Here is a 27,514-nt window from a genome sequence, read left to right on the forward strand (position 1 = left end):
GAGGGCCAGAATCTTCGAAGGGACGAGCCGAGGAGAGAGAGCTCTTCGAGAGGACGGACGTTCCGCTTCGAGGGGAGTTTAGACCTCCCCCGAGCCGCTCTCGGGAGTCTAGAAGATCGAATCAGAGGTGGAGTACTTGAAGAAGAGGTTAAAAGAGAGAGATAAATCACAAGCTTCGCTGGGGTAAATTTATAGATCAAAAAATTTTACTCAAACATGCTGAAAGCAGGAGAAATCGGCTAGAGAATGAAGGGGCTAAGATCATAGCCCAAGCTTGCAAAGCGGCATTCTTCGCGGGCTTTGAGAAGTGTAAGTCCATTGTCCAGGTGCATCTTCCTCCTGACTTCGTCAAGCATCTTTAAATTGATTTTCTAGATAAAGATTTATAGGCGGTGTCGTCGGATAGCTGATCGAGGTTTATAACGACGTCCTATTTTCTAGACGAGGTGGATAAGATTGACACAGTTGTTCCGATCGAAGATATTGTCGGTGTTGAAAAATACCATCTCACGGATGACCACCTCGGCAATCCCCCTAAGGAGTGATTCATATCCTTTTCTTTTTTTTTTTGTGACCTAAGGCCCCTGGTCTTGTACTAGAGTCTCCATAGGAACATATATATTCCTCTTCTTTCGATAAATAAAAATCATATTTTTTTAATCTTTAATATGTGCTCGATCCTTGACTGTAACTGCAAAATTCGATTAGAGTAAATAGCTCAAGCGAATACTTAGCCTAGTCTACGTTTCAAACAGGGCATGAGCCGAGCTAAAGTCAGGGCAAAAATTTGAGCTGGCCCCGCTATTATACAGATTTCGAAAAGATCAGAATTCGAATTGCATCTGTGAGGGAGGAATTGGAGCATATCTGCACGTATTCCTTCGAAAGTAGTGCAAAGTATGATTCACCTGCCATTGGCATTAACTACCATATCGACGGTAGCAATCATGTCTATTTGCAGTCTCCACGTGTCGTGCATACACTAGTCTTCTGGCAATGCACGTCTCCTATAATTAATGCATCGATGGATGGTGACTTTTGGATGTCCCATTAAGGTCTGAGGTTATTTAAAATCTCTAGACAAAACTAAATGCGGACCTCAATAAGCTCTGATTTTCTTTTTTCACTGTGAGTTCTTCTCTTCTTCATCTTTTCGTGACTTTTCTGCACGAGAGAGAGATGGCCACCATGGAGACCGATTTTGCACCGTTGGGCTTCAAATCAGAGTTGATGGAGCGGGACATAATCCTGCTGCACGAGCAATATCAAATATCTCTCACATTCCAACTCGAAGTTCTGGGATCGGATGATCGAGTTTGCCATCCATCTTCGGGATGCATGGGCTTCTATGAGGAGTATTTTCAAGCTAAACTAAGGCTTCCTCTCTACCCCTTTTTTGTTGCGCTCCTCCATTATTTTGAGATATCGCCATGTATAGTTGTGCCGAATGCGTGGCGGCATATCTGTGGTGTATAGTTGTGCCGAATGCGTAGCGGCATATCTGCGGCATCACCGCATTATGCATGTTTGCTGGGATATCGTCGTGTATAGTTGTGCCGAATGCGTCGCAACATAATCTGCGGCATCACCGCGTTATGCGTGTTGGCTGGGATTGCATCGAGTGTTACATTCTTTCATTTTTTCTTTAACCTCAAGCGGCACACAGACTCATGCAGGTGGTGGTACGTGACTCTGTGGAAGAAGAAGGATGACTTCTGCCTGATATTTCTGAGTATGCCCTCCATTGTGCATGGTTGGAAGTCGAGGTTGCTTTTCATCTCACAAACATCCGGTGAAGATTGAAATTTTTTTTTGGGGCGAACCTCAAGAGGCTATGCTAAAGAAACCTTCGATGAACGAGAGCCTGGAGCAGGAGATAGCAGCTCTATGGAGCCTCAGGATTTTGGAGTTGAAAGAGCTACTATCGGCTCAGGTGCTGTTTAACACCGATATCAACCAAGTCGCTCCTCAAGATACACGAGTCAGCTATTTTGGCCTTAAATCTTCTAGTTCTGTAGGAGTCTAGTAAGTTAGCCCTCATGAGTGACGTTGTGTGCCTACCGGATCTTGTGCCTACGGCATCTAGCACTTCTCGTTTTCACATGAGAGGTAGTGTGTGCCAGCGGCCAGCTTGTGCCTATGGCATCCTGTGCTTCTCAGTGACTTTCTGAGGGTCTGATTAGTTAGCCCTTCAGAGGTTCCCTCAAGGATCTTCCTCCATTTCTCATGTGACTCGGACTCTGCAAGGGTCTGATAAGTTAGCCCCACTTCGGAGTCACCAAGGTCTTCTCGAGGGTCTAATAAATAGCCCTCCAGAGATTCTCTAAGGGTCTTCCTCCGCTTCTCGCATGACTCGAACTCTGTAAGAGTTTGGTAAGTTAGCTCCACCTCGGAGTCGTCGAGATCTTCTTGAGGGTCTGATAAATTTGCCCTCCGAAAGTTCTCTAAGGGTCTCTCTCCGCTTTTCGCATGACTCAGACTCTGCAGGGGTCTAGTAAGTGAGCTCCACCTCAAAGTCGTCGAAGTCTTCTCAAGGATCTGGTAAGTTAGCCCTCCGGAGGTTCCTAAGGATCTCCCTCCACTTCTCACGTGACTCGGGCTCTGCAAGAGTCTGGTAAGTTAGCCCCACCTCAGAGTCATCGAGGTCTTCTCGAAGGTCTAGTAAGTTAGCCCTCCGAAGGTTTCTAAGGGTCTTCCTCCACTTTTCGCATGACTTGGACTTTGCTGGGATTTGGTAAGTTAGCCCCACCTCGAAGTCGTCGAGGTCTTCTCGAGGGTCTGGTAAGTTAGCCCTCCAAAATTTTTCTAAGAGTCTCCCTCCGCTTCTCGTGCAACTTGAGCTTTGCTGGGGTCTAATAAGTTAGTCCTGCCTCGAAGTCATCGAGGTCTTCTCGAGAGTCTAGTAAGTTAGCCCTCCGAAGATTTTCTAAGGATCTTCCTTCACTTCTCGCACAACTCAAGCTCTACATAAGTCTAGTAAGTTAGCCCCGCCTCAGAGTCATCAAGGTTTTCTCGAGGATTTGTAAGTTAGTCCTCCAGAGATTCTCTAAGGATCTCCTTCCGCTTCTTGTGCGACTTGGACTTTGTTGGGGTCTGATAAGTTAGCCCCACCTCAGAGTCATCAAGATCTTCTTGAAGGTCTGATAAGTTAGCTCTCTGGAGGTTCCCTAAGGGTCTCCCTCCGCTTCTCGCGTGACTTGGGCTTTGCTAGGGTCTAGTAAGTTATCTCTGCCTCGAAGTTGTCGAGGTCTTCTCGAGAGTCTGGTAAGTTAGCCCTCCGGAGGTTCTTTAAGGGTCTCCCTCCGCTTCTCACACGACTTGGGCTTTGCTAGAGTCTGGTAAGTTAGCTCCGCTTCGAAGTCATCGAGGTCTTCTCGAAGGTCTGATAACTTAGCCCTCATATTAGTTGACCATAGTGATAATTCAGAGTCTTGAGTAGAAGGAGGAAGCGACTCTTAGAGAACTTGGGTGCCAATTACAAATTGGTAACCCTGCAAATTTTATTTCCATGAAAAATAGTTACATCATTGGTGATATATGTGAAGATTCGCTGAGTTCTATGGCCTTGATATTGGAGTTCTGTCAAGCTGCTTTAGCCTACAAGCATCTAGGCATGCCACTTCATCTACTCGATTGGGCAATAGCCTTCCATCTAGTGCCTGCTCGGTAGGCTGTAAGACTTTGGCTTGCCGCATCATCAGGTCACCAGATCAAAGTTGATCATCAGATGACAAGATCCGCATTTTTCTATAAAAGATTAATTAGTCGGCATTTGGTTACCTCATCTAGATGTGAGCTAATTTTCACCATTCAGCCCGGATTTCGGATGATCCCCCAATAATCATATAGATTTCTCCTCAGATGAGTCGCTCTTCTTCCGCCATTTGCCCTCCGCCCTACTGTCATTCCTGCCGCATTGGTGCTTGCTACGACTGAGGTTGAGGGAGATGCTGTTGAAGCAGAGAGGGCGGCTGCTGAACTCTCGAAGCTCGATGCTGAGAGATCACTCTTCAGACAAAATGATTCAGCCGCCCCTGCCTAACAAGCCTCTCGTTCTCATCGTGGAGCTGGTTGCAGTCTTCAGTAACGTGACCATGGTCATGATGGTAAAAACAGTATCTATTCGGATCCCAACGGCATTCCGATCTCATTCTTATCAGCAGAGGCTTAGGTAACTCAAGCCCCATTTGTAACAACACCTTCCTCCGAGGAACATTCAGGGGCAAGTAGCTATCGTACAGCCGAGGAGGTGATGGTTGCCAAATCCTTCTAGGAGGACAGTGGGATCGATGATTTTGACCCCCATTATTCTGCCTCGAGGGTGGAGACTGGGAGTGCTGGCATCTTTCTCCTCTCATCTTGGATGGTGCTCCTTGCTGGGTTTCACTACGGTCGATCCGGTAGGAGTATCATCGGCAAAGGCTTCTTCCATGCGAGTGTACTTCTCCACACGGACAAGCATATCCGGGAGATCCCGAGGATAAGTCTTAACTAATGACTTTTCAAGTCATTCTTCAAGAGACCGCTCATCATTGCAGCCATCGTGATTGACTGATCCAGATTTTGGACCTTCAGGATTGCCACGTTGAATCTATTCATAAAAGAGTGGATTGACTCATCCTCTTTTTGCTTAATGGTATGGAGGTAGTTAGAGCACTTTTGCTATCACTGGCTACTGATGAAATGATCGATAAAAGACCGACACAAATCTTCAAAAGATTGGATAGATGCCGGCCTCAAATTTGAGTACCATTATCGAGTGGTCTCTTTAAGAGTTGGAGGGAACACTCGATAGAGGATTGCATCTGACGCTCTTTAAAGGAGTATGGCTGCCTTGAAGGTCTCCACATGATCGACAGGGTCAGAGGTTCTATCATAGACCTCTAACTGAGGTAGTTTGAAGTGTAGAGGAAGTGGTTCTTGCACAATCCTTGGGACGAAGGATGGCTGGCTGTTATACCCTTCATAGGGCAGCATCGAGGAGCCATTATTGTTGAGGGTCTTTTCAATTTTCTGACCCAACTACTGGCGGAGCTCCTAAAACCATCTTTCAAAGTCAATTTCGTGGATAGTACCAACCTCAGAGCGTAGAGGAGATCGACGTCTGGGGTCAAGTCATGGCCCGACTGTGGGCTTGGAGATCGCCGCATAGCCGGTTGCTGGGCCTTAAGGCAACTTTGATGGGTTAATCTCCTTTTCGAACTTCGAGGAGGTACCTGCGGCTCTGGTTGAGGTGGTAGCTGTGGAGCCACAGATAAAATAAGATTCTGCAGGGGCGCCGCTATGGAAGGCACAAGCAGCACCACCAAGGGAACTACATAATGCACCGCTGTAGGGGGTGCAAAGACAGCCTGAGGAGGCTGTGATGCCGCCTGAAAGGGCGTGAGAAAAGTTTGGACCGCTTGAACTGCAGTCGTCAAATGTTGAACTTGTTGGCAGAGCTGATCGAATTGATCGACTGTGACTGGCACTGGCAGGGCTGGTTGAACCAGTGGTGGGACGACTGGTTGAACGGAAACCTGGCTGAACTTGATTGTCAACCTGGCTGGCCGTCTATCATGAGGTGGCGGCATTGGAAAGCCAAGAAGATGTCCGTCTTGGAGCCATGAATGCGAATGTATGCCCTTCCTCTATCTGTTGCTGCTTAAATCGATCGGGGTCAGAAGATGGACACCTGAAAATCTCGAGCGGAGATGCTGGCGCTGGAGTGATCTGCCAAATAAGTTTCAAATCGGAGGTTGTGGCTCCGACCGCTCAAGTCAGAAAAGTAGAGAATAAAAGAACAGCAACGGCTTCTTTGAGAGAAATTTGATTTAACTTACCTGGATCCTCGGAGCTCTGATTGTTTATATAGAAGAATGCCGAACAATTGAGTTATTAGCTGTGAGATTGCACGATCCTGAGATTGCTAGACCATTAGACATGCCAAACTAGGCAAGATAATTCTGCTTTTAAATGCTCCCACGAGATCAGGGGAGATGATTATGCCAAATCTTATCTTATTCGGGATAGACAGCTGTTGCGCACGTCGAAGAAATAAATCAGCTGAACAGCTCATATACAGATCAGACCTTGGGGACGTCTCAGCTCAGTATGAAGATAGACTTCTCAACTCATATGACAGTCAGCGGTCGTATTAATGACCTGAGAGCTTGACATGTTTTATGATATAACGCTGATGCGAGGTGCTCACGATAATCACTGTAACACCTTTAAAAGTGATTTTACTTAGAATGTGTTACGTTAAGGAGAGGGAGAGGAGGGTCTCTCTAATGCAAACATGAGCCTCAATCTACCAAAAAAAGAAAAGAAAAAAGAATCCCATGTAAGGGCAACTAAGGAGGGTCTCTCTAATGCAAACATGAGCCTCACTCTACCGAAAAAAGAAAAGAAAAAAAGAATCCCATGTAAGGGCTTCACTATAGTAGCTATATATCTTTCAAAGAGAGGTGAGAGGGAGAGGAGGTAGTGCCATGGTGGAGGAAGGAGAGCTCTCTCTTTCACACAAGAATGGACTCCATTCTACCAAGATTTTTTTTTTAAAACAAAAAAAAAAAAAAAGGAAAAACAGAAAAAATTCGAATGGAGACTTCACGCCTTGAGTCCATCAGACCGACTTGATGGGTTGATAGATAGAATAGGAGTTGGCAAGGGGTGTCTTGTGATTTGGCTCTTTCATTTTTCTATTTCCTTTTTCCTTTTGCCTCTCTCTCTTTCACACCTATTCCAACCCATCATGAAAGATTTCTTATAGAAAAGAAATCTTCACCAAAATGGTCGCATGTAAGGGCATGATACTTGAAAGATTGAATTGCTTGATCAAGCAAGCGGAATGATTTCTTATAGAAAACAAATCTTCACCAAAATGGTCGCAAAGTGGCAGGTGAAGCAAGTTGACCTATTCAACCCGCTTGAGTCTTAAAACTGACCTTAAGATCAAATCATATTTTAAGGCAATTCAGGGTTTCCGTTTCGTTATTTTGAAGCACTGTGGTTTGTAGACATCCTATAACAGACATGAAACCATTTAGGAACTTTAGATTATCATTGTGAAGTACCGTAGAATAGTACTCACCCTATGATGGACATGGCGCACCAATTTGGGAAATTGACTCCTAGAATTTGGTAGATCCTTGCGCCTATCGTAGGCTGGGGTTAGGACCGAAACAGATCTACTACGAACAAGACATCGCTTATCCGTGCCTGTATCCATCACGTTTGGCGAATTTGGAGACACATTAATCGGATGCAAAAATTCATATGGGGTGTAGATATACATATGGACATAAAAAAGATAGTCGAGTTTTGTCACACAAAATCAAAAACATCAATAAACACAAGGTATAGTCAGACTAAAATGGTACTCAAATCTGGCCCACTGGAAGTATTACATGCCAAAACCAAGCAGTGGGTGGCATCTGGGGTTGTTGTAAACAGGGCAGCAATACAATAAGTTTATTTCTTTCAGGCATAAACGGAAGGTACTGGCATGGCTATCAATTGCGAACCAAGCTGAGCTCAACTCGGCTCCAGGCAACTTAGTACTACCCACTTTTATATTAAGTAGAAATCTACTCATACTTGAATTGTGCTAGATTCCGTTCAATCCTGATTTAATGATTTGATTATACGCCAATCGAACCAAATGTCAGCTGTTGGATTAGATCCAATGGTTGTCCCCATGCTAACAAATGCATATTACACAAACAATTTTGAACCGTACCAAGCGAGGTTGTGTTAAGGCTTGGCTTGAAATCAATCTCGAGCCTATTAACAAGGTTTGAGCTTGACTGTGACATCCAAATAAAGTTTATTCGTTTTATTTCAATATGAGAAGGGGCTGAGCTCAGGTCAAACTCACAGATGCACCAGCAACCATCTGATCAAGCTGCAGCACACATTTTAACTAAGTCATATCTATAATGCAGCATTTAACATTTACACCCATTACCCATGGGCACAATCAACCAACCGAAGCTTCTTAACAAATTAATATGTAATAGAAATTACCTTCGCGTGCACAGCCTCAGAAGTTCAAAACAAATTTATGACACTAAGAAAAAAAAATGTTATTCACTAAATATATATTGGTACCCAACTCTAAACATTTAAATGTCTGTAGTCCAAAAAATAACGGTTGCATTTTACACACTTGCATAACAAAGTGAATGCTACAAATCCTATATACAGTTTAAATCTGAAACCATCAGCAGCATCTTCACATGGAAAAAGCTGTCAGGGTACAATTGCTGCATGGGAGCCTAAATCAGCTTAAAACATTAATTTTGCAGTTTGCCATAGTTTGATTAAAAATAAAAAAAAAAAAACTATGATAACTTGACAAGAAACTGATATATTTTAAAGAAAAAAGACATGAGAACCATAATCACAATACGCAAGCCAACCTGAAAATGTTGACTGTGAAACAAATTAAATCTGAAGGTCATCCAGCGAAAGTTCTTGAGCTGACATCATCTTCAATTTCTGCAAAATAAAAATCAATAGATAATTTTTTTAGTTTGACTTCAGTTCACATGCTCGTTCACATAGAAATGCCTTGTCCGCCAAACCCAACCCCCCACCCAAACCCAAAAAAACAAAAAAAAAGCAATTAGTTTCCATCATAAAATCAGCATTCTACTTTCACTGGCAATGATGGGAACAAGTTAAAATCTATACTAGGATATCCCTACATTCAACTTGTAAGATATTTTGTTTTTTTTCGTACTACTTGTAAGACATTTATGAAGCCCATGCAACATAACAGTTTAAAGTAGATGAGCTGGTTATGCTTCAGACATGAAATTCAATATAGATCAGTGAAGTTGTTTCCAGATCATATCAAGGAATTCAAAACTAACATCTGAAATATGAAATATCTAATGAGGAGAAACTAGATTTAGTTGGGTAATTTATGATTGTCAGTTTCATAGACTCACTGTGATGAACTGAGGAGGATCATCTAGACTGGATGAACCGAGGATGATTTCTCTCTTCAGCTTTGATGTAAGCTTGTGAACCGCACGTAGCTGATAAGAGGCACTTGAATGATTCTAACTACAATTCAACAAAGTTAAAATTATGTTTAATTAATCATAGGCACTGAGGTACCTCAGATCGAGTGGCTCCACCAACGATGAAGATAAAAATACGCTGGCCCATCCTTTTGAAATCGCTGGATGCATGCCTCAATACAGAATCACTGTGAAAGCTCAATGATCAGCAAAAGAAAAGGAGACTATGCTGGAAAGTGGAAAGTTTAAGATGGACCGAGTAGTTCAGAAGCACAACTAAATAGCAAGACTGCACACTGATGATATTTCTGATTATGTAGAAACTGTCAAGCCGGAAATATTTGATAACATGATATTAAATTCTTGCTGGATCCCTTGGAAGTGAAAACATTTAGAGAACTGGAATGGTTGTCAACATACCTTGAATAACCATCATCAGAATTTCTAGGCCTAGCCCATGTGGCAGGCCGCCTGGATCTCATGGAATAAGCAGGCTGAGAATGGGTCGTCCGAACTGGTAAGCTCTGTGAGGTTCCATGGAAAGTAGGGCTTGGATCATTCATACATGGATACTCATCTTTTGGTAATTCACCTTTACTAAGTTTCTCAATCAACTCCTGAAACAGAACAGGGACTGTGCATATTAGGCAACATTTTATAAGAAAAAAAGAAAAAAGGGAAAGGCATGCCACATCTGACTAAGAAGACAGAGCTAGCTAAGAAAACTATATAAATAAATATACATTGCAATGCTTTCTTCCAAGATGTAACAGTATGCACCATCCGCATAACGTCAATCAGAGCTATGCTATAAAAAAAGAAAAGCCCCTCAATCCAGCATCTGAAAGCCATTAGAGGTGAGGAACACCAGAGGTTATTTTTTTTTGGAGGGGTCTATTCAAGGGTTTTCCTGTAGAAGTACACAACATGTTTATTTTTATGAAGTATTGTATGAACATGTAAGAAAGAGAAAAACTAAAATCAGACAACATTCCTCTCTTTTGTTCTCACTGCTTTCCCTTTTCTCTCTTCCCTATTATCTCTACAGACATTAGAAAATGTAATTATTTCTCAGAATCGAAGGGAACAAACAAAATTAAGACTATGCGAAAAATATTAGGGGAAAAAAGGAAATGTACAATGAAAGATCATCTTACACCTCCTTATGCATCATCTTGCTCCTAATATTTCATTCTTCTGTGCATGATAGCCCATATCAGTCACTTATTTCTCTTCTTCAGCTTGCTTAATACTTGAACGAATATCTCAATTACCTTTTCTAGTATTGTCAAATTGTATATTAAAATCTCAAATGCCATGTACTAAATCTGTATCAGATATTAAAACGAGTACAACACCAAGCTGAGTGCTATACGCATCAGAGCGATGATCCAGAAGATAAACAGAAAAACCTTTTCCACTCCAGGTATGATAGTTACTATTTTAGCTTAATCATATATCACATTTGAATTCAGTAAATACATAAAACACTAGGAATCCTCTATTATATGCATTGGAAGCCTGGATCATATGTAAAATGAGATCTGGTAGAAGCAATGATGAATGTTCTTTCTGCTATAATTCACAGAGGCATATATTGCAGGAGAGTGAAGCAGACCACAGATTGAACGCATTTGACACCATAAGATGGATAATTAATCCTACATCTAAAAGAGATGCATCAGAAAATATCATTGAAAACACAACTTTCCCATATTATTAATTCTAATTAACAAACCAATCAAAAAGTAACCTAGCTAAAGAAAAACCTTCCCAAAAAAAAAATAATGGTTGAACAAGTAAAAAGTGCAACTATATCTACATTACATATTATTGTGCAATGTAGCTTACTGGTTGATATCCATGATAGGAAATGATACTAATTGAATAAGGTAAATACTCATGGGAACATTGTTCCCAGATACAGAAGTCTATGATAGGAAACCATACTGACTGAATAAGGTAATTACTCAAAGGAACATTCTTCCCAGATATCTGATGTGTTAACAAGGCCATGATTTGCTACGTATTATATAACGCAGCAATGCATACACAACTATTCTGCAAATCAATGCATAGATGGATGCAAAAGGCTCATGCTAGCAGCTATCACTTAAAGATATACAAACATTAGCAAGTCCAATTTCCATACATTTCCCATCTCTTAAAAAATCCTTCCCTGTATCTTTCCTATGATTTCTTCCACATCAACCGGATAGCTTCATTGTCCTTGATCAACAACAATTTTCCCACAAGTACAATTTACTTCTATGGTCCATGCAACGGTCCCTCAAAACATAAGATTATTATATAAAATCGCTAGCTTCAAAGTACAAATCAACCTATCAAATACAGAATTCCAGACAAGGCAACCATGGACAACAAGAACTCCCATGAAGGCTAAGCGGGTTGTACCATACTGGTAACATGATTCCAATGTATTAAAAAGCAGATAGCCAGCATATAGTGGCCGGGTTTTCATAGCAAATAGTTGATGGTGGGCACTATAACAAATGCTAATTGGGCTACTAGAACATATCAACATTTTTCTTCCTAAGTATCAAAAATTAATAGTTTATACCAATTCATGCAAATAATAATTAAAAAAGTCCAGGATAAAGTCATAAAACATCATCCACCAAACATGATAGCATCACTCATAAGATAAAAATGTCCATGATCACATGGCATTAATTATAGAAGAAAGACGTCTACAATCATAAAATATAATTCACCAAACAAAACATCAACGTCAATAGATAATAGACTTCTACCAGTGTATAGAGAAAAACTCAAGTTTCCTAGGATTTAAAAATGTTTATATGGAACAAGGCAATGATTAACACAAAGAACTCCATAAAGAGCTAGATTGAATATAGAAAGAGCACTATAAGACCGATTTATAAGAGTAAAGGTGATAGTGAAAATTGTTCTAACTATCGTGGTATCAAAATTATGAGCCATAAAAATTTTAGGAGAGGCTAATTGAGCACTAATTAAGGTGTGACGCAAATATATCAAAGAACCAATTTGAATTTATACCAGAAAGTTTGACCATGGAAGCTATGTGTCTCTTTCGGAGGTTAATGAAGAAATACTAAAAAAAGAGAGAATTTTCCCATGACTTCTGTTGGTTTAGAGAAAGCATATGGTAAAGTCTCTAGAGAAGTCATATGGTGGGTGCTAAGAAAAAAAAAGTTTTGTTTAGTTATATTAATATAATCAAGGACATGTATAATTGAGCTGTTACTAGTGTAAGAACCAAGGTTCACGGTCTTAGTACAGACCCTATACTAGTACCATCCTATTACAATATCGGTATGTGGTTCAATATAGTATAAGAGTGTCGGTATAGTATGATAAATCATACTAGTACAGTACGATATGGGATGGTATGACAAACCATGATAAGAATTACTAGTGGTAACACTAGGGAGTTTCCAATCACAATAAATTTGCACCAAGGATATGCTTTAAGTCTTTATCTTATTGTGTTAGTTATGGATGAGCTTACTAGGCATATTTAGAACAATATTATTTGGTGCATGCTATTTATAAATGATATAGTCTTTAGTAGATCAAGCTAAAGTTAAAGTTAGTTGTAAGTTAGAGTTATGGAGGGCATTAAAATCTAGGGATTTTAGGTTAAGTAGGACCAAGAAGGAATAAACGGATTGCAATTTTAGTAAAATTAGAAATAGAGATGATGGACTGAAAATTGAAAATCATGATGTTTCTAAGGGTGATCATTCAGATATTTAGGATCTATTATTCATAAAGGAAGATCGAAAAGGATGTTATCATAGGCAAGGTTCGTCGAACCAATACTGAAAAGGGTACCGGCTGGCAACCGATTCACCATGATACAAGTTCGTACCATGCTGTTCTAGGAAGTAAAAACACAGAGAGGCAAAGAGGGAGTAGGAGAGGGAGAAGCCATGAGCAAATAAGAGAGAGGGAGGGAGAGAGGGGAGAAAGAGGCCAAGAGAGAAAGAGGGGTTGAAAGCCACATTGGTCATTGTCGAGGGGGGAAGTGAGGAAGGGGGAGAGGGTGTGGGGAAAGGGAGTTGAAGGGACTTATCAAGGGATGAACATCATGAGCGGCCGAGAATCAATGTTCACAAGGAGACAAGGGGCGGTGGTGCGTTCCCAAGCATCCCAAGTGTGTGTGTGGGGGGGGGGGTGCCGAGGGGCCGCTTTCTAAAGAGTTCCGAGTAGAGATGTATATGAGCAAGGTTTAATAATGGAATCAGCCCTACCCTGACTTAAGCTGCTGAACCGTGCAGGTTCCCAAGTAGTCTGGTTTGGTACACCCCGAACCAACTGATTTGGCATAGTTCGGCAAACCATGTCCATATGATTAAAGCAGTATGGATAAGATGGAAAAGTGCCACTGGGATATTGTGTGCTTATACCATACTTGCTAAGTTGAAAGAAAATTATAGGACAACGATACGACTAGCTATGCCTTATGGTACAAATGTTAGACAATTAGAAGACAACATGTGCACAAGATAAGTATGGTTGCAATGGATACATGGTAATATAAGATAAAATAAGAAATAAAGTCATTCATAAAATGATAGAGAAAGCACTAATTGAGCACAAATTGAGAGAAGAATGACTTAAATGGTTTGGACATATATAATGTAAATCAATGGATGCAACAATATGAAAGAGTGATTCGATCCATATAAAGAGAGGTAGAGTAAGATGAAGAATCACATGGGGTGTAGTAAAGAAGGATTTGATATCGCTACATCTTTCAAAAAGTATGGTCCGAAACCAAGTGAAATGGAAGAAAAGCATTCATATGGTCAACCCCAACTAGTATGGGATTAAGGCTTCATTTTGTTAAGTTGAGAATGTTAGTTATTTTTTGGTTATAAAATAGCTATTTTGATCATTACAATAGTTAATGTTTTAACATTATACAACTTCAAATCTCATACGACGAGAAAAACAACGGCAGCTATAACTATTGTTAATTTGTTATAGATAGTACGCATTATGCTAAACAAAGTTGTTATTCAAATCTTGTAAAGGGATTCTTGGAATAACATCACCTATAGGGACAGAGCAACCAATTCTTTTATTATATTTAAACCAAGGACCGCTGAATCGGAATTGGAATCGGTGGCCATGCCGGCCGACCGACGGTACGCTTTCATACCGTTTCGTGTCGAGCCGAACAGATAGGGCAGAGAATGGGAGAGGAGAAGAAAGAGAGGAAAAGAGAGGGGGAGAGAGGAAAGGGAGAGGATAGGATCTCCAGCAACCACCGGAGGCTGCGCCGAAGGGCCTGAGGGCGGCCAAGGCCGGAGGAGGGCCTCCACCCTCATCCTATGTGAAACAGAGGTTCACCCCTACTTCGGCTTTTTTTTTTTGTTTTACCGAACAAAGTCGGCAAACCCATTGCCGACTTTGCCTATTTTATTTTTTAAAAAATAATTTTGGTCGAAGTCAGCAAAATTTGCCTACTTCAATCGAAATTATTTTTAAAAAAATAGATGGGCAAAGTCGGCAAGTTGGTTGTTGACTTTGCATAGTAAAATCAAAAAAAAAAAGAGCCGAAGTACGGGGTATTTTGCCGACTTCAATCGAAATTATTTAAAATAAAATAAAATAGACGAAGTCGGCAACCGATTTGCTGACTTCGTGCGATAAAACCAGAAAAAAGAAAAGCCGAAGTAGGGGTGAACCTTGTTTCGCATGGGACGAGGGCGGAGGCCTTCCTTCGGCCTCAGCCACCCTCAAGCCCCTTTGCGCAGCCTCAAACGACCTTGGACGATCATCGAAGGCCCTCTCCTCTCCCTCTCCTTCTCTCCCCCCTCCACTCTCTTCTCCCTCCTTCCAAGATGGCCACCATGACGTTTTCCATGCCGGAACCGGACCGGTTTCCCGCCGATATGGTTCATCATGGCCTGAACCGTTCAAGTTGGGACAGTTCGGAAAATGCTAATTTAAATCTTCTTGAACCATGACTCGACTAGTAGAATAATAGTTATTGTTCTAGTGTACCGCACAATGTTCATCATCCACCTTAAACTTCTACTGCTTGCAAGGTTGGTCTGCCAAGTTGGTACCACTTTACACATCAGCTTTTCCAAGTTAGCCAGCCAACATTGATTTGCTCGATCATGTGAATCCTTGATGTGGACCTCTCATACAGTACTATCTTTTATTTGTAACTTATTCACTGAGAAATGATGGCAGATGTGCTCACAAGGAGTAGCATATTTCATTTGAAACATGCCAAACCAAGTACATGGTCCTCATGTGAAGTACGATATGATGGGACAGGTGTTCAAGGATGAGAAGTATCAGTTTGTTTATTCAAGTTAGATGCATATCTGTCTTCTCGTGATGGAATGGCTCCCTCGTTGGAGATATGGAGCAGCGGGCCTCACTCATTTGCATGGCCCACTCATAAGCTATTAATCTCACTTACAGCCCTTCCAATCTATAAATAGTCCTTCCTACCATGCTTCATCTTTCGTAGCATTCTAGTGTTTACTTTTAAACTCTCTTTTTTCCTATTACAACCCGAAAGCAGCTACATAAAATAATAAAAGAATAGAGAATAAACCAAACCAGACACAACATACCAAGATTTGACATGGTTCACCAAAATCCCAGCTGTCCACCAAGGGAGCCAGAAATTCACTATATAACAAACAAAGTACAAGACTTCCCACTAGTTCACCAAGAGAAGATAGCACAAGCGAAACTCAAAAAAGAGCATATACAATAGACATAATACATCGAGAAAATTTACCACAAAGAAATATGTAAAACAGGTTGTCAAGGATTCGAAACTAAGATGAGTATCAAGAAAAATAGTTATTCTCTTTCTTCTCCTCTTCCTCTCTTCTTCTTTCCTCCTCTTCCACCCTCTTTTCTCTCTTCCTTTCTTCACTCACATCCAACCAAAGCCTTCTGTGGAAATCCTTTGCAACTATTTATTAGCCACGTGACCCAACTTTTATAAGAAAAGAAAGCTGCAGCACCAGCCTTTCCTAATGCTGGTTAAAGTATAAGAGAGCACCACTCACTTAAAGATGATGTAGGGGCCATGTGGGTCCAAGATGGACTCGTTTCCATTTCCTATTGTGGAAAAAGAAGTCAAATCCCAACATTCTCCACTTTGGCTTTTATCACTAGACCCTTGGGATAATCACTAGAAGCCCTTAATCTATGATCTATCAAAAAAATAATCCCCTTAAAGTAGTAAACCCAAGCCCCTCTCGAATCTTCTCATCCTGCCACCTACAACTTTGCCCTTCTTGAAACTCTTCGAGATACCCGCACCCATCACCATGGCAAAAGTGAACCCTGGATTGAAACTACATCATCCCGAGAATCAGGTTTGTAAAAAATATACCAACAAACTCCAACCACAATTGTGTCTGATGAAAGTGTATTACTGCACTTCTTGCCTTTCATCAGCACCTTGATGCCACATGTCACCTTCAAAACTCCAACTCACATTGAACACCCAAAGCCTCTATAGTCTAATGCACCGAGCGAAATTAGATTCCTGTCCATCTTTTGAGCATACCAAACCCCACTCAATGTACACACTGCTCCATCAAACATCTGGAGCTTCACTGTCCGTACACCACAGATCTCACATATTGAACCATTGGCCTATTGAACAATACCTTCCTTTTCCTTAAAGGAATCAAAACCAATCCCTTCTGGAACAAACATGGTAAGAACTACCAAATTCCAAAACCCAAGGATCATCAAAAGTGCCCATACCTTCAAGAGAGTCCCAGATCACTATCATCAGTATACTTAGATGCCACAGTCCCATCTGAAGAAACACCATCATTCTCCTGCTTCTGTGCACACTACAGACACACTCATCTAATGTAGCCATAACCTTAGAGTGATAACATTGCACTATGCCCTTTTCTCTAGACTTGGATCTTTAACCATGCACCAGCAGAGCCCTTCTCTAATGACCTCCCTCTCGCTGCCAACACTCGGCTACTTGTCCTTCAATCATCCTCATTAAGCAATACCAAACTACTGAATCCAACAAATGCATACCCCTTGGGCCATACATTTGCTACAAGGAGTATGAACCCATAAAAACTTGAATAGGTGATTATAATTTAGATAAAATTCACTATGATTTTGACACTATGTGAGGAAGAATCACAGTTACAGTCCATTCATGTCCTTCATTATTTTGACATGTGAAAAAAACAAGTCTTTGACTAGAATGGTAGAAATATGTTCTTTTAGCCCAAAAGACAACCAATATTTTCAGCACAACTACTTTTGAATATTCTCAGAGACTATTTTAATGAAAGAACCATTTCATAACAAAGAAGATCGATGCTTACTAACTTGGGGCACAATTTGGACAAAAAGTTAATGCCTGAACTCTAAATGGTTAGCTAGAACTTGGAAGCAAAAGAATAAATATGACCTTATATCATTATAATGTATGGATACTTGATGACAACTATGCAGATCAAAAACCATAAGTGCAATTACTTGTTGTTGATACAAGAAAGAGCAAATCAAAAAGAAAACATGCCATAGAGGTAACAGAACAAAGAAAAACAATGAAAACTCCAGCTCAACCCATGCACATAATTTTGCACAAAGATATATGGAACATAATTATGAGTTTCAATCAAGATTAATATAATCCAAATCTATTATGAGTTTCAATCAAGATTAATATAATCCAAATCTAGACAACTTTGATACATACCTCTATCATAGGGTAAAATCGAGATAGTTGCCATGTCCCTGCCTCATCATTCCTTTCTTTCCTGAATGGATGCTTCTTCTGATAACCAACCAAGTGCATAGAGCAAGCACCAGATCAGTTACTAAATTACAAGCAAATATGATATTCTAACAATCTTGGAGAACTCATCGAAAGCACAGGGCATTTACCCTATGAACATCAAACTTGAGAGAGAAAGCCACTCCCGATGTTTTTTTAGTATCTGATCCTGCCAAGTATCGCATGTTATTCACAGCATTCATGTCATCGCCAGACAATCTTGCGAGCTGTAAAACAAGAACCTTGCTTCAGGTGCCCCTCTTATTTATACATGCATGTGGGCAATAGCAACAGAAACCCAATGAAATCAATTTTTTAAGATGCAAAACTAATGCTCGTCTCACTAACCTATTTTCTGAACATGTAAGCAAAGCAATATAGTCAAATTTGGAAATCAGCCTCATTATATAATTTTTTTTACTGTGGAATATAAATGTTACCAATATTGCATCATCCATTTTGACTGAAATGTCAGTTGTGTTGTGAATTACATAGCAATACAAAAACACGATTTGCTATAGTTTACCTTTTCTGTAGTTTATTAATAAAAAGAAAGGAAGCATGTTCAGACTCCAACAGAACAGACAACTTCAAGGTCATCAACAAAACCCAGGGTTGTTTATAAGTCCTGTGTGGGACTTAACAGTCCACCAAAGCGAATTTCCAAGGACTACAAATGATAACTAATATTATCAATTAACAAGCCTATTTTGTTAGCACAAACGCTAAAGGATTATCAATAAAAGTATTGAGTGCCTAAACAGAGATCTGAGAGCAACTTAACAAGTTCTACATAAAGTTAAGAAATTATAAGGCTATCACATAGAAGTTTTTCTTTCCTTTAGAAAAGAAGATTGAATTTATTGTTGTTTGTGCGGACATGCATGCCATGCACATGTAATAGTTAATGAACAAGGTGGTGAAATAACTGCTGACACAAACAAGCTACCAACAAGAAGAATGGAAAGAGGTTATTAAGAGTAATGTTGTCCAGACCCTCTATTTACTCTAAATACCAGTACCAAACACTTACAATGGATACTGGTATGACACTTGCATTCGGATCTGACCCAGGTTTGTGTAGCATCAACCAGGAGAAGATTTGGAAATATTTGGTGTATCACATTTCCTGTCTCTCACTTAAGAGATATACAGAAAAATTATACATAGAAACTAGAAGTTTAAAAGAGTTTTGTTTGCTTGAGCATCAATAGCCTCAAAATCTGATGGGCCATTCCTTGCAACAATGCAGTGACAGGAAAGTTATAGCAATAAAGGGATGCTTATAGCAAACAAAAGGAAATACATGGTGATAATATGCTGTTACTTTATTTTCCATATGGTCAGAGACTCAGAATATCAAATTAAAGTATGTATATGTAGTTATGCATTACATGAAAAGAATAAAATGACAGAGTTACCACTATATGATGAAGGAAATTACACAATAAGATTCTTTCACTCCTATGTACTCTGAGTTTTCCATATAAGAAATTGGAAACTTAAAATGAAGATGATTTGGGTTGGAGAGGAACCAAACATTAAAGTTGTTACTGGATTACAGAACCAAACAGAAACAGAGCAAGTAGATGCAAAGCATCTTACATCTAGGTGTTTATGGTGCATGAAAGATGGCCAACACATGCATGGCCTATATCTTTGAATAAACATAGTCAAGTATGCAAACTACAAACTACAAAGTGTCAATAGTAGTTTTCCATTTGAAATGCCATCTTATATTTTGTAACACTGTTCCAAGCAGATGTGGTGCATGCGTCCATCTCCATGTGTGTGAATCAACATTTCTGAAAGTTTCTTGGCACTCATAATACGTTCGTGAAATGATCCACAAGTTGTTTCATAGAGATAACACAAGATGATCATTAAGTAAGGATATACAAATTGCAGTCAACTGGACAAATCCTTCTCACAAATGGTAGTTCATCTTTATGTAAATTACATGACCAAGGACTGAATTTTAAACTACCTTCAATACACTCGATTATCAATGTATAGCAGTTTGCTCAGTGTGAGAGGTGCACAATTTTGGGTGTATCTGCATTTTTATTTCCATTTTGGTCAAAGAAAGCTGGTACACTCTTTACATTTATACTATTTACATCTAACCTCTCACTCAACGACAAATTATAAAGATTCGGGCTTTTGTCTAAACCATTCATCTGGCCAATCAAGGCTGAAAATCCATTTTCTCCAGCCATAACTTCTTCAGATGCTAGTAATTCCCTTGGCATATATAATTTCAATAGTTGCTATGTATTTTTTTCATGTAACTCCCATTAATTTACTGCTGCAATGTTCTATCATATGCCTTCTTCAAGTTATTAAAGAACATATGTGAATTCTCTCTTTTTTTTTTCCTATTTTCCAAATCTTTAATCAATTGCAAAAACAAAGTAGTAGCCTCCTTTGTTGATTAACTTGGCATAAGCACAAACTGGTTTGTTCCATCATGCTCCCATATGTTAAGGTGTGGCTTGTATAATAAATTCACATGTGCTGCAATTTTGTATAGCCAATTTATAATAAAAATTGGTAGCACAGTACCTTTTTCCAGTCATTTTGACAGTTTTCTATTTTAAAAAACATGCTGAACAAGTCAGCCAACCAAATTAATCCAATTTCACCAATGATGTCCAAAATCGCAATTGATACGTTATCCTCCCTAAAGCAATGCCCATTTGCAACTCTTTGGGGTTAACATTACTTCAGGGCATAGTCTGCCGAACCTCTAGTTCACCCCGTACCGAATTGAAACGGTGCAGAACCAGCATAGTTCAACGCTGTTTGTTGGAAAATGGCATCAACTACTCCGACTGGGCAGTTCGGAGTAGATCCGGTGCAAACCACTCAGTTCGAAGCAGTTGAACCAGGTTGGCAGCACCACCCCCTCTTTCGATAATAGTCTCTATTATTCTATGCTCTACTGAACCAGACTGAACTGCCTGGTTCACCCTATGCCAAACCGATAGCCGACCAGTATGGGTCCCGATACTGGTTCAACTAATCTTGCTTCAGGGTCTAATAAACTTGGTTAGCTAGGAATAATCTTAGGAAATGGATAGCCCAATACTCTTTGTTGGACATTATAGAAGATACGTATAACTTTGCACATCAATGGCACGATTCAGAAAAGGTCCTTAATCAATCTCTCGAACAAACTCAATGCTACACAAATCAATTCGACGATAGGTGACGTGATTCAAATGACACTTGCTTTGCTCTACAAATGGGTATTCTAGTGATAATGGGGCAACCACATTATGCCCAACCTACACTTTCGTCACCTCCAAGGCATGGCACTATCAAATTACAGTGCGATGGATTCTTCTCAAATAGCATACAACTAGAAGGAATTGAAGGGACATGTAGTCTAAACAGTAAAACAAGAGACTCTTTGCTTCAGATGAAGCCACCATGGTGCAAAACAAGGTCCGAAATATCGAAACCAGCACTGTGCTAGTAGGCTGGCAGTACAGCACAATATGCCCCCTTGCCATGCTGTTCCATCGTGAACCAATAGGGAATTTGGCAAGGGAGGGGGAAAGGAAAGAGAGAGGAAAAGGTTCAGATTGTATCTTTTGCATGAAAGAATGATTGATCTTTTTTCATGACATCAACCGTTGGATCAATCCTTACATCAATTTCAAGCACTCCAATCTCTTTCTTCTGTCTTCTTACACATATCTCGAAGCAGACCAAGGTTTTAAATACCGGTACCGAACCCTATGCCGATTGTTGGTCGACACGATACCGTACTGTATGGTATCATACCGTACCATACCGACTATACCGTACCGACAATAAAAAAATCAAAGAATTCTCACCCTCCAACACAAAAAAAAAAAGAAAATCAGTCTGAATTGGACTGAACCGTACCGAATCGGACAGTTCGGGCCAAAACCATACCAAACCGACTGGTTCGAGCTATATTCGAAAATCCGGCCGAAGCCATCCCGGTTCCCCATCGGTCCAGTTCGGCACGCCCCGAACCACCCGATTCGGGACCGTTCTGAAAACCATGAAGCAGACATTGGGCAATCCAATAGTTAACATTGTCAAAGAAGAGGAATCATTCTTTTGCATGAAAGATACAACCAGAACACAGAGAAAAAGAGAGATAAATAGGGGGAGGAAGGGAGAGAGGGAGAGGGAGGGAGAGATAAGGAGAGCATATAGAGAGAGAGGGAGGGAGGAGAGGGAGAAGGAAAAAGAAGAAAGGAGGAGGGGAGAGAGAGGAAAAGAGAGGGGGAGGGGGAGGGGGAGAGGGAGGGAGAGGGTGGCGATGAGCGATGGCCATCGGAACATGGCTAAGGGAAGGAGAGAGTTTCGACTATTGACTTCACTTTAAAAAATCAAAAAAGAATTATATAAAACACGGACTGAAGCTCTTATTTCCTTTCAAAATAGGGACAAAGGAGAAAAATAAAAAAATAAAAAAGGGACCAAAGCCCCTGTTTCCTTCTGAAGCCAAGGTGGAGAGAGGGCTTAAAAAAACCATCACCCCTCCCTCGGCCTTGTCCCAGCAACTACCACTCACCGCCACCCTCTCCCTCCTTTCCTCCCTCTCTCTCTTTTCCTCTCTTCCCTTCTCCCTCTCCCCTTCCCTTGCCGGTTTCTCCATTTCATCGTCGGAACCATCCCTTCCATTGCCAATATGACTCGATACGCCCCAAACTAGGTGGTTCAAGACGATTCTGCCTTCCTTGGTGCAAAATGCTTTATAAGACCAAATTACTTTGGGGCGGACTTTAACAACCTATCCAACAAAACATACTGCATTTGGACATCTAATTGGACACATCGAACCATACCAAACTGCTGAATCAAAAATGTCCAACCACCAGGCATGTGGGAAATGCCATATCCCACATAAATCATCTTCTACAACTAGTACTGAATTCTAACTATCAATCATATAAGGAGATTTCAGAATGACCCCATCAACTGGCTACAAATATAAGGCCGTATTAGGAGATAACATTTAGCACATGTTTTGTCAACTTCCACAGGCTCTCGAAACCCTTACATGGGATCATTTTGTTGTAAAATATATACACCTATCATGTCACGCCCAAAGGCCTCTACTACCTATGGAAAAAATCATTTTATTTGTTAAACACCTCATCCAATATATTTTGGGGAAAGACCACTAAATCTTTTCCATCTTCTACCAAGAACTATTATCAAATGAAATAATTAACACAACACTTCATTTTTTTTAGCCAGAAGTATCATGAAGATCATCGTAAGCTGGAATGGATACTTTGCCTTACCATCACTTCAACCTCCTTACTTATTTTTCAAGCATTTTTGAGAGTTCTCAACATCATTGGCTCTCTCCCATTTCCAAAGCAAGTTCTTTCTCCTCAGTCACCATTTACACAATAATGCTCCACCTTGTTTCTTTATGTTTACATTGCTTACCTTCAAACTCTTCAAGAACTTCACTTGCAACTCTAAATATAATTTGCCAACAAGTCCCACATCTTGATTTGGATTTGGTTTAGGTTTCAGGTTGCAATGTACTATCTTTCGCTATACATTTATATGATGCTAGATATTCCCCTTCTAATTATAATCAAGTCTGGGGTATGGTTTCATTTTTCTCACCTTGTCCATTGTAACATGAAATTATCACAAGGCAATCTCTAGTATTCTCTGAATAAAGGAAAGAAAAAAAAAGCCTGCAGCACATTTATTTAGCTTTCAAAGTAACCAAAATCTGCTGTCAAAATATTATTGCAAGACTTCGATCTTTGAGCCCATGATCGCAGCGGGCGGGCCGGGGAGGGGGGGTGTGTGAGGCGCGCCGCGGCGGGCGGTGGTGTTTGGAATATAAGGACAAGAATCAAATTGGTCAAAATACATGCATATAGTGTTTATAATAGTAGATATCCTAATGATCAGTTCCACCATAAATTAAGGTCGAAGTACATTCCTATTTCCTCCTGGCCTTCTAGTTTCCCATTTACAAATTATAAAGGAAGATGCTTGGCTGCTATGACCATCACATGTAATCAGACTTCTAATCTACAATGCAGTCATGAATAATAACAATCTGCTATTTACCTGCATCAACTTTGAACCTTTGTCGCTTTCAAATTTCTCTGGATAGATGGCTGCATAAATCATCAACAAACGCAATTTATTTTCAGGAGTGACATCCTGCAGAATAAGTTAAGTTGCATGTCAAATTATTGTGGAGGAAAAATGATAGCAAAATAACTTCATCTTGAACTCAATCCAATCAGGAAACCTGCTTTGTCCGTAGAAAATTAATTAGTTCTTTCGTCCCAGCATCACCAAAGGCAAGATCTTGCTCCAACTGTCCAATTTCTCTAAGTCCTAGTTCTTTAATCACATTGTTAATCTTTCCTGCAATCTGTATATATTGCATAGGTCAGATAGAAGCAATGCTTTGCAATAATTCTTTCTCACTCTTATATGATTCACTGAAATTTGTCAGTTCAGTAACATCCTTCTAAGCTCATTAACATGATGCAATTCAAAAATGAAGATGGAAAGTTCAGAATTAATTTTCTTCTGTTAAAAAAGAAAATGAATGGTAGAACACATTGCGACTCCTTCTGAAGCCAAAAAGCAATTCCTACCAGTTAAAGGAGAAAAAACTAAATTTATTAACACACAGAAATCATTTTCATGCCATCAAAGCCTCTATCAGAATCTCTATATAACCAGCATACATGATCATTAATACATAACAAATCACAAATAGATCTTATTCTCATCTAAATAAGCATGCAAACAATAATTAGAAAAAAAAAAAAACAGCATGTACGGATCTTTCAGTTTGAATCAATTGCTGTTTTAATTTTCATGTATAAGAATGCTTAATTACTGAACATATTTAAGCAATTTTCCAGAACCTCTAAGGACAGTTAAAGTCCAAGCTTATCAAATATGTATGTCCACGATTTTTGATATATTTTCTAGATTCTGACATTAGCAAATCGGAATAAAAGGTTGTTGACAGAGAACTTGATGGAACTAATAGACAAAATGATTAAGAGGAGAATTAACATAGCTTGCCTTCAAGAGACTAAATGGATAAGAGAAAAAGCAAACTTAGTTGGTAATGACAGGCTATAAACTTTGGTATATAGGGAAAGATGGGAATAAAATTTAACTAGGAATATTGCAGATAAATTTTTAGTAGATGAGGTTGTAGATATCAAAAGAATAGGAGATAGAATAATCTTGATAAAATTATTGTTAGGAAAGGAGTATATAAAGACCATTAGTGCTCGTGCTCCTCAAATAGGATTGGGTGATACTACAAAGCAATGCTTTTGAGAGGATATGGATGGACAAATTTAAGGGATTTCTGGTGGAAAATGGATATTTATCAAAGAAGATTTGAATGGGCACGTGGGAAAATATAGTGTATGTTTTGAAAGGTTTCAAGAAAATTACTTTCTAGGGGACAGAAGCAAGGAAGGACATGCCATTTTGGAGTTTACAATGGCACAAGACCTAGTATAAGCCAACACTTGCTTTAACAAGGACTTTCACTTGATAACTTTTAAAAGTAGCATAACACTAGTCAAATGGATTTCTTTCTTACTATAACAACTGATCGAGTTTAGTGTAAAGATTGTACAGTTATACCGGGTAAGAGTTTAACCAACCAACACAGACTGGTAGTTTTGGTTCTATGTATTAGGAAATAGAAATTGACAAAACAAAACATGAAACTGAAAACCAGGTGATGGAATTTGCAAGGGGAGAAACAAATGGCTTTTAAGGAGAGAATGTTGAAGGAAAGAAAATAAGATCTAGATGGAAAAATCAATACCATGTGGGAAGAGATGGCTAATAGGATGAAGAAAGTGTCTATAAAGATATTAGGAGAATCAAAGAAAAAAGGGTTATCCATTAAGGAAATTTGTTGATGGAATGAAAAAGTTCAGTTGGCTGTCAAGGCTAAAAATAAGTGTTATTGGACACTTACCTAAAATATAGGAATAAAGAAGTGTATGAAAGTGATAAGATGGCTAAGAGGGAAGTTAAAGAGACCATATGAAAGGTTAGATCCCAAGCATACGGAGAGTTATATTACAAGTAAAAAACTAAAGATAGGGGGAATATACTATAAGATTGCTAGACTATAAGAAAGGACAACTAGAGACTTGATTCAGATTGAATGCATCAAAGATAAATAAGAAAGTCTTGATTAAGGAGGATGAGATAAAAGAAAGATGGAAGAGTTATTTCGCTAAGCTATTCAAAAAGACACTTGATCAACAAACATATATAGTACCGATTTATAAGAATAAAGGTAATATTCAAAATTGTTCTAACTATCATAGTATTAAACACATGAGCTATACTATAAAACTTTAGAAGAGGATGATTAAGCATAGATTGAGGTGTGGCACAAAAATAGCAGAGAACCAATTTAGTTCTATACTACAAAAGCTATTTCTCTCCTTCATCAGTTAATGGAGAAATACAATGAAAAGAGACGATTTTCATATGGTTTTTATTGATTTAGAGAGCAAATAATAGAGTCCAAAGTCTTATGGTGGTGTTAGAAAAGAAAGAAGTTTCCACTAGTTATATTAATGTGATCAAAAGCATATAATGGTGTGCTTGCTAGTATGAGAATTACTATTGATATTTGGTAAAACTAGTGAGTTTCCAATTACAATAAGTTTACAGCAAGGATCTACTTTAAGTCCTCATCTTTTTGGACTGGTTATACATAAGATTACTATGTATATTTAGGACGATATTCCTTGGTGCATACTAATTGCAGATGATAAAATCCTAATGGATGAAACTAAAATTATAATTAATCTTAAGCTAGAAATATGAAGAAGTGCATTAGAATAAGGTTTCAGGTTACATAGGACCAAGACAAGATACAATGAATGTAGTTTTAGTAAATTAAGAAATAGAGATGAAGGTGGAGTGAGAACAAAGGATCATGAAGTTCCTAAGTGATCATTTTCAGTTCTTAAGATCAATTATTCATAAGAGATTTAAGACAATGTTATCCATAATATTAAAGTAGGGTGGTTAAAATCAAGAAATGTAATGGGAATATTGATCATAGGGTACTTGCCAAGTTGAAGTAAAAATTTTATAAGACAGCCATACAACCAACTACACTTATGGTACAGAATGTTTGGTAAGTAGAAAATATCACATGCACAAGATGTTTGTGGTTGAACTAAAAATGTTGAGATAGAAGTATAGTAATACAAGAAAAGATGGAGTAAGGAAAGAAGTCATTCATAAAAAGGTAGAGGTGACACCAGTTGAGGACCAATTGAGAGAAAAATAACATAGATGGTTTCAACATGCTCAATTTAGGCCAAGGGATGCATAAGTATGAAGAAGTGATTTGATGCATGTAGAAAGAAAGAAAGGCAGCATAGACCAAACATCACATGGGATGTAGTAAAGAAGGACATAACGTCGCTCCATCTCTTCTGAAAGTTAGCCCCAAACAAAGTGAAATAGAGGAAGAGGACTTATGTAGCTAACCCCAACTAGTTTGGGATGAAGGCTTGGTTTAGTTGAATTGTTAGATTCTAACATTTGTTATCATATCAAGCTGTAGACACAAGTACTTTCATTAAAGGAGCAACTATTGGAGGGGCATCCTGAGTGCTGCAAAATGGAGAGGCCTACCAGCTAC

General features: G+C 39.4%; 1 protein-coding gene across 3 annotated transcripts in view; it reads right to left on the reverse strand.

The window, feature by feature from the left end:
* Positions 1-7,978: 7,978 nt before the first annotated feature.
* Positions 7,979-27,514, reverse strand: part of LOC105042714 (SNARE-interacting protein KEULE) — a 62,411-nt gene continuing 42,875 nt past the window's right edge. Inside the window, exons 14-22 of one of the 3 annotated variants that reach the window (XM_010920011.3) lie at positions 24,104-24,229; positions 23,917-24,012; positions 17,937-18,053; positions 17,749-17,826; positions 9,435-9,631; positions 9,112-9,202; positions 8,940-9,029; positions 8,406-8,484; positions 7,979-8,261 (exon numbers count right to left, since the gene is read on the reverse strand). In XM_010920011.3, coding sequence (XP_010918313.2) covers positions 8,431-8,484; positions 8,940-9,029; positions 9,112-9,202; positions 9,435-9,631; positions 17,749-17,826; positions 17,937-18,053; positions 23,917-24,012; positions 24,104-24,229 — 849 coding nt within the window. In that variant the 3' untranslated portion in view covers positions 7,979-8,261; positions 8,406-8,430. Of the gene's footprint in view, positions 8,485-8,939; positions 9,030-9,111; positions 9,203-9,434; positions 9,632-17,748; positions 17,827-17,936; positions 18,054-23,916; positions 24,013-24,103; positions 24,230-27,514 lie in introns of all 3 variants that reach the window. The other 2 variants (XM_010920009.3, XM_010920008.4) reach the window with 2 other exon arrangements.

This window comes from Elaeis guineensis, chromosome 4, assembly GCF_000442705.2.
Source record: "Elaeis guineensis isolate ETL-2024a chromosome 4, EG11, whole genome shotgun sequence".
Classification (NCBI taxonomy): Eukaryota; Viridiplantae; Streptophyta; class Magnoliopsida; order Arecales; family Arecaceae; genus Elaeis; species Elaeis guineensis.